Source organism: Bombus flavifrons, chromosome 17 (genome assembly GCF_040668555.2).
Source record: "Bombus flavifrons isolate JBK064 chromosome 17, iyBomFlav1_principal, whole genome shotgun sequence".
Lineage (NCBI taxonomy): Eukaryota > Metazoa > Arthropoda > Insecta > Hymenoptera > Apidae > Bombus > Bombus flavifrons.
The window spans coordinates 3,659,445-3,666,773 of record NC_138458.1 but is presented as its reverse complement, the minus strand read 5'-3'; the positions used below and the strand labels follow the sequence as shown (position 1 = coordinate 3,666,773).

Genomic DNA, 7,329 nt, shown 5'->3' with positions numbered 1-7,329 from the left:
CGTAGGAATTACATTTTGTTTACAGTTGCTGCCTTGTCTGGTCGGAGCAACTGTAGAATATTCCTTATTAATTTTTTCTTTTATGTTAATGGGAATACAAAGGAAGGCACGATCGCAATGGGATCGCACGATAAAATATTGCCTGTGTGCGTTCAGGGTAACGTTATCGGTAATCGTCAAATATAAATGAATTCATGAAGTCGTAAAAATAATCATGTTTAATTTTGTTTTACATAATGTAATATGTAATCTCGTGATAAATATTCTTTAACTGTTCTAGCAGGAAGGGTAAAGTGCCAAAAGTGTAATAAAGTATTCTATGCAGAAACATTGTATAACAGAACGTGAAACGTGCACGATCAAATTTTTGGCTAGTATAAAACGATATTAATAACATCAACGATAGATGTAATACGTTAAAGTACGGATATCATAGTGGTTTTTATCATTCTGTATTTTTTGTTGTAAATTTACTTTTCTTTCATATCTAATTTGTAATTTGCAATTAAATTGTGTTAACTTATAAAATTTCTTCAATATAATAATTTACACAGCAATATATATCTATTTGAAAAAGTATATAATTTTATAGTTGAAACATGTTTTATGATAAAGGTTATTCATATGCAACTTATGACAAAGATAAGGTAAGAATAAGTATGTATATAAAATTGAACCGAACTTTAGAGGATCAAAAATTATTGATTTCTTTGATATGCAATCCTATAGTTTTTGTTGCATAGAATCTACTGAAATGTAGATTTAAAATTACGGAATAAAGTGGTCCAAAAGCTAGGAATCTATAAAACTAAGTATTTTAGGCTATTTTAAACGTTATTTTGATGCTATATTGACAGAAGTAGTATATATATATATATATATATATATATATATAGATAGAAATCTATGCTTTCTCCAATGAGTGAAATCTATGAAGGCACTAAGTGAACGTGGTTGAGTTAAATCATATGTGTTTGGCTACATGTATTTTTAATATATTTGGTTTTTGCTCTGACATGACTCAAGGCAAGCACATAATAGTTTTTAAATGTGTCCAAAGTATTCACTTTTTCTTTTTGTATTGTTATGTTTCATCCAGTTTATTTTCTTTTTTCTTGCCATTTTGAAATTTTTCTCGTTTTATTTTTTATTACTCTTTATTCCATATAGAATAGTCAATCACACAATGGAATTTGTAGGTAAGTGAGGTTGATTGTGATTTGCAATAGTACCTATTTTCTAACTATTGCGGCCAGTTACGTTAATACAAAATAATTCTTCGCGAATTTAACTACAACAAATACCCTAAAAAGTTTTTAGTTATAATTTTTGATCTAGTGGATTCTGCAATTTAAGACTTGCATTTTCAGATTCTATGCATTGAGAACTATAAGATTGCAGACAAAGAGGTCAATAATTTTTGGTCTCCTGAAGAACAACGTACAATTCTTTCAACTTTATGTTTGATAATCATATCTTTTCCAGGTAATAGTTGTTGATCTTCGGAGTGATACTTTAACAAAACCAACCCAAAAGATGAGAGAGGCACTATCCAGTGCTGAAGTTGGTGATGATGCTTTTCATGAAGATCCAACAGTGAAAGGTATGAAAATGTTGTTCTGAAATATTATGTTTAGTATTAACACATACACATACATATATATGATTCTTTATTTATAAATTAAATATTTTAATTGCTTTGTAAAGTAACTGTAAGATAATACATTAAATAACCAAGAAAGTTTATGCCATTTTAATTAATAGAGATAAACCTAAAAATAGCATAAACTTTTTTGCCTACATGATGTAATTATTGATATCAACAATATAATTATCACATACAATATTATTAACAGTAAATAGGTTTTGTAAAGAAGTTTTTGGTTTTCAGTATTACAAGAAACAGCTGCCAAAATGGTTGGAATGGAAGATGCATTATTTGTATGCTCTGGAACTATGGCAAATTTAATTGCAAGTAGGTATAGCAGATTATATGCACATTAAGTTGCACTTTTATTCAAAGTAGTACAAGTTTTATTAATTTCATTACTTAGCTTAAAAAGATATTAATTCATAAACAATACTGTTAATTCAAATTGTTATGTCTTTAATGTAGATTTAAACTTTATTAATGAATAAGAAACATTGAGTGGTATCTAATTGTACTTTCTTAAGTATCTAACACAAAGAAGATCAATTTTATATTTAATGATTATTTGTAAAAATATAAATATTTCCAACTCTTTAAATGATAGGTAGATACACATATTCAGTGAATATGAAGCTATAGACCATGGATGCATATAATATGCATGTAAACACTGGGCATGTTTGAAATTTTATTTAATTTTTATATAGTAGTATAGTATTATAAAAAGCTGAAATTATAATTTAAGTATAAACTTTAGATATAATTTACACCTTACAAATATAAGAAATAGAAATTTATGTTCTACATGCTGTGTTAGAATCTACAATGTTTAGCATTTAAAAAATTCCTTATATTGCAACATAAATATTCTCTTTAATAACAGTAGCTAACAAAATAATTTTGGTAAATATATATCACATACATACACATTGCATGTATATTATAATCATGTTGATAGTAATAGTTATCTACTATATTTATTACTATTTTCTGTGCAAATTAATATTTAGATTATATACTCATCTCAGACTCTGTGTTGTATCTATTATTTCTTCCACTTAATTAACAGTCTAATTAAATTTTAATTTAATTGTAATTTCTTCAAGAATGTTTTTATCTTTAATTGCAACGAATATTTTTGTTTTCATACAAGATGCTTTATTTATATCTTATAAAGGTGTTGGTATGTAGCTATATTGGTGGAATGAAAAAAAGAGAAAAGGGCTAGGATTGTATATTACACATTTTTTTTTCAAAAAAAGCATTATACTTTACATTACTTTTAAGCTACGTATGATATATTTCCAAGACTATTCAAATAATCTTTCTATTTTCATATTGATATATAAAAATCATCACTTTTTGTTTTACAACATGGTATTAGTATCAGTTATATAATTCATGACAATTACATACATAATAAATATATTATAATAAAGATACTTATAATTATAATAAAGATAATAAATAAACAATAAGTAAAGATTTCTTTTATTTTATTAGAGATTTTATCAGAAATATTGTAATTAGATACATATGTAATTTTTTTATTCCAAACGTATATTTTTTAATTATGAATCTTAATTAGAATTAATTAGAAGATTACTACAACTTTTTTAATTGTAATATGCAGAAGTTAATTACAAATAATTGTTACAAGTATTTGAAAAATTCTAATAATGAGACATCATTGTAATACTTGATCTCACGACAGTTCTTAGGGAAAGATTTATATTTCAGAAGATAAATGGAGAAACTTTACTCTTAAACTATTTATCATGTATTCCTGAAACTAGATATAATTAATATGTTTTACAATCAATACTACTGTGCAGTTCTATCAAAATGTTAAAACTATACTTTGGGAGTTCTTCTTAGGAAAACAGTTTTTACCTTATGACTAAATTCGTTCTCAATATTTTGTTGTTAAATATTTGATTAATATATATAATCGAGTTTAAGAGAAATTGGAATCTTTATCCTTTTATTCGTGTTAATTTTTCATAGAATATAAGTGCAATATGTATAATACAAATAAAACTAAAAACATAATAGAAATACAAAAAGATACATAATAAATATAATAGATAAATAAAAAAATATATATGAGGCAATATAAATAGGTTTAATGAGTATTCACGTATTGATCAATCCATAAATTATACTAGATAGCATATATTTTCATAAAGATGATATGAGAAACCCGATAAGCTTCGAGTAAAGCATTCAAGGCAATGAAGCATGAGTCAACAGCCGTTTGTAGTGACTCAGAAATGCAATTTTTTCATAGTAAAACATAGTCAAAGCAGATAGTGTGAACAAAAAAGGCACGATACGTAACTACGTGTTATTGGATTAATACTAAACATCGTTGATTCGAAGATTAAGTTCGTTGAGGACGAGACAGTTATACCAATTGCAATATTTTCAATGTTTTTTTGCATGTCATCTAATAATCTAATGTTTCGAACTTTTCGAAAAATTCAAGTCGTTCAGACCAATTTTAAAGCGATTATTCTATTTTAAGGCTTATTCGAATATTGTTACATGAGCCACTGTAAGTCTAGTTGTTCTTAGTCGGTGATCAAGATGATGTGATATATACAGGGTGATTCACCAGATATTACCACTTCGATGTACGTGATTGTCACTATTCTCAGCGATAAATGTTTGGATACATGTTGAATGGTTTCCAAGGGTACATATTCTGATGCTATTAGATTTTTTGTAGGTGGACGCGTTAAGGACCTATAAAGAACAACTTTGATTTTTTAACACGTTAACTGCCACGCGTGTTTTTAAAGAAATCTCCGTCAGGCCCCGCGTACAACAGTACCAAGCGTTCTCTGCTAGGTGCTCCCATCGATATTTTAGTAATGCGAATCGCTCAAGTGGTGGTCTCAAGAATGATCTTTCGTTTCATTTGTTCGCAATATTAAAACCACTAGCTGTTGTTGAATATAATGAAGGAAAGTGTAGTATAGATTGTTCCAACCAAATGGTTTCTTATGCCACCACAATTAAAAAAGGAATCAAATAGTACAGAAAACTTGGCATTCAATGCTTTCTGGGAATTTCTGTTGTAAACGCTTTGACGGTTTACAAAATTACAACAAGAAAAAATATAAATATTAGAATATCTAGACAATTGTTAGTTGCAAAATTATTAGGGTTGTCTGAAAATACAAAAAATCCTTGTCTTTGACGGAGTCAACATATCGCCGTTCGTAAAAATGATTCCGGAAGCATTAGACGCGCATGCGAACTATGTTATGTTATGCTATGTTATGTTATGTTATGACCGAACAAAGGCACAAAAGAATTTGAAGAAAACAACTTTGCCGACACCCGAATACGGGTGTCGTGGCAGTCAACGTATTAAATGGTATTATGCATTTTTTTAATGCACTAATCGGTGCAGCTTGTCATTTCCTATACGAAAGTATTAGCCTATTTGTATCGAAAAGTTATTAGTTTACCAGATATTTTAACCTTAGGTTGTTAAATTTAATTACATTACATTGCTTTATCAGAAGAATATTTAAAACAGATAAAAATGTTGCTTGAAAATTTTGCATATGCTTGAGAATGTATAAAATAGTGATCAACACAATTAAATGCTATTTTGTAAATTAGTGGTAAAATTTGCCGGTTATTTGATGATTCAGAAAGGTATGCAAATACTACTTAAGAAGCAATTAGGACATCATCATCATGGACAAAAAAAAATAGCTTCTGTATGTAAGAATTATAATAATCAGTTAAAATCTTAAATGGTTCCATGATTCTTATAATTACATCAAGATTATAGTCTAATTATTACTACTAATTTGAAAAATATCTTAACTGTGATTTTGTCAAATTTAGTGTATGAAAGATAGGAAGAACATAAATAAAAAGTATTGCTTTACATTTTTCCCTATAAGGTTCAAAATATGAATCATAGAAACATAATTTTAACAAAAATATGCTTTTAAAATTACTGATTACAACTTTTTGCAATTTAATAATTATAAATAAATTTTCAATCTCAAATTCCACCTTTTGTGTGAAACATCTTTCATAATAAAAGTCAGAAAAAACATTAACATATTCTCAAAAAGAATGCTGTTAATATATAGGTTTTTATATGCGATGTATTTAGAAATTAATGTTGTATGTAATGAATCATACATGAGTTTCTGCAGTTAAGGTGAAAGATCAGTTGTTTTATTTGAACAGTTTTATTTGAATATAATATATTTTTTTTATTTCGGCTTCAAAGCCAAGAAAGGAGTTGATTTATAATACTTTTCGCAATGTTACAAATATCATCCATTCATTCTTTCCTTCTTCTACAAATTATTTCTTATTATTGTCTTACCGTTATTTGTTCCATTTCTCTATGTTTCCACATCTAATCTGTGCTATTAACTTTAGCCTAACTTCTTTATTCAGGTGCTCCGGTATCACTAACATCCTAAATATATTTGTATTTTTTGTTAGTACAGTAAAACTTTGGTAATCCTAATCTTAAGGGAAGAATTTAAATCTTCTATGAAGATTTCCACTTACCGAAATTTTGATAGAAGCATATTGCCTTTTGCAATGAAGAAGAGAATGACATTGGTGATTTTCCCTGCTCTCTTGCCTCCTTTTAAAAAAGTATGCATTTTTGCGCTTGAGTTTGATAAAATTTTAGTTTTTGTTACTAAAAAAGAAAAATTTTTATGATGTAGTATGCATTCATAAGGAGCGTAAGGGGATATAACTTCATAATTTTTAAATGTCTTGGTTTTAACCTTGTTTGGTAAAATGATTCTTTAGGAAGATCAGTGCGTTCAACGTCTTAATACTCAATCGGCTGCAAATTTTTGTAATAGTGTTTCCTAAAACAAAAAAAACTTTTGCAAGATATTGATGTTGGTCTATATAGTCAATAAAACATTGCATAAAATATCCATATTGTTACTTCTCTTCCCTTCCTTTCCTTCAACACTTTAAAACTCTTTGTCTATATCGAATCTTCTGCATTTGATTTGTTTTAAATCATTTTAACTTTTGATGCTGTTTTGTAAGTTTTCATATTCTTTTATTTCATCTGTTTTTATTTCACTCTCTGATTCTGATTCACAATTAACAATTTGATCTTTATTTCTTTCTTCCTCAATGAACAATCTTTTAAATAGCTGTTTTGCACAATTTTTCACTACATATTTGGATGAATAACTCAAAATTCATTTGTATGGAGATATAATCACCGATGTAAAAATACAAAGAATGATAAAATTCTTATTTCTTATTTCTTATTTCTTAGTTCTTATTTCTCCGTTTCTCAATTTCACTTTTTACTACTTCTAATAAATTTAGTGGTAGTTTAGTATATATGCATTTTAGTTTATTGAAAACATAGAATTGTCCCTTCTGTAGTCATTAAATTAGCACTTTCTTTACTTAGTTCCTGAACTGTTAACACTAGAACAATTAATATATGATTCTACACACAATATAATTACAGTTAATATAATAAGAACAGTAACGTAATTTTTGGCAAAACATTCCAAACGAAGATCGATTAATTCTTTATTTATGCAATCAATTAATTTTAAAAATCTATTTATAGTTGATACAAATGTATTCCAACGAGTTCTTACATTTAAAATTAGTCTTAAGTTTTTTTCTTCCTTTTTGTCTTACAT

General features: G+C 27.1%; 1 protein-coding gene and 1 long non-coding RNA gene across 2 annotated transcripts in view; one reads left to right on the top strand and one right to left on the bottom strand.

Annotated features, from left to right (window-relative positions):
- Positions 1–22: 22 nt before the first annotated feature.
- LOC138188797 (L-allo-threonine aldolase) overlaps positions 23–7,329 on the top strand; it is a 56,757-nt gene continuing 49,450 nt past the window's right edge. The window contains exons 1-5 of the mRNA XM_069130860.1: positions 23–175; positions 288–421; positions 593–647; positions 1,486–1,603; positions 1,892–1,975. Of these exons, the coding sequence (XP_068986961.1) occupies positions 600–647; positions 1,486–1,603; positions 1,892–1,975 (250 nt within the window). The 5' untranslated portion in view covers positions 23–175; positions 288–421; positions 593–599. The remainder of the gene's footprint in view (positions 176–287; positions 422–592; positions 648–1,485; positions 1,604–1,891; positions 1,976–7,329) is intronic.
- Positions 1,494–6,914, bottom strand: LOC138188800 (uncharacterized). The gene is made up of 3 exons (XR_011175687.1): positions 6,206–6,914; positions 6,015–6,110; positions 1,494–1,619 (listed from the first exon to the last, which is right to left on the bottom strand). It is a non-coding gene; the product is annotated as an uncharacterized LOC138188800 (long non-coding RNA).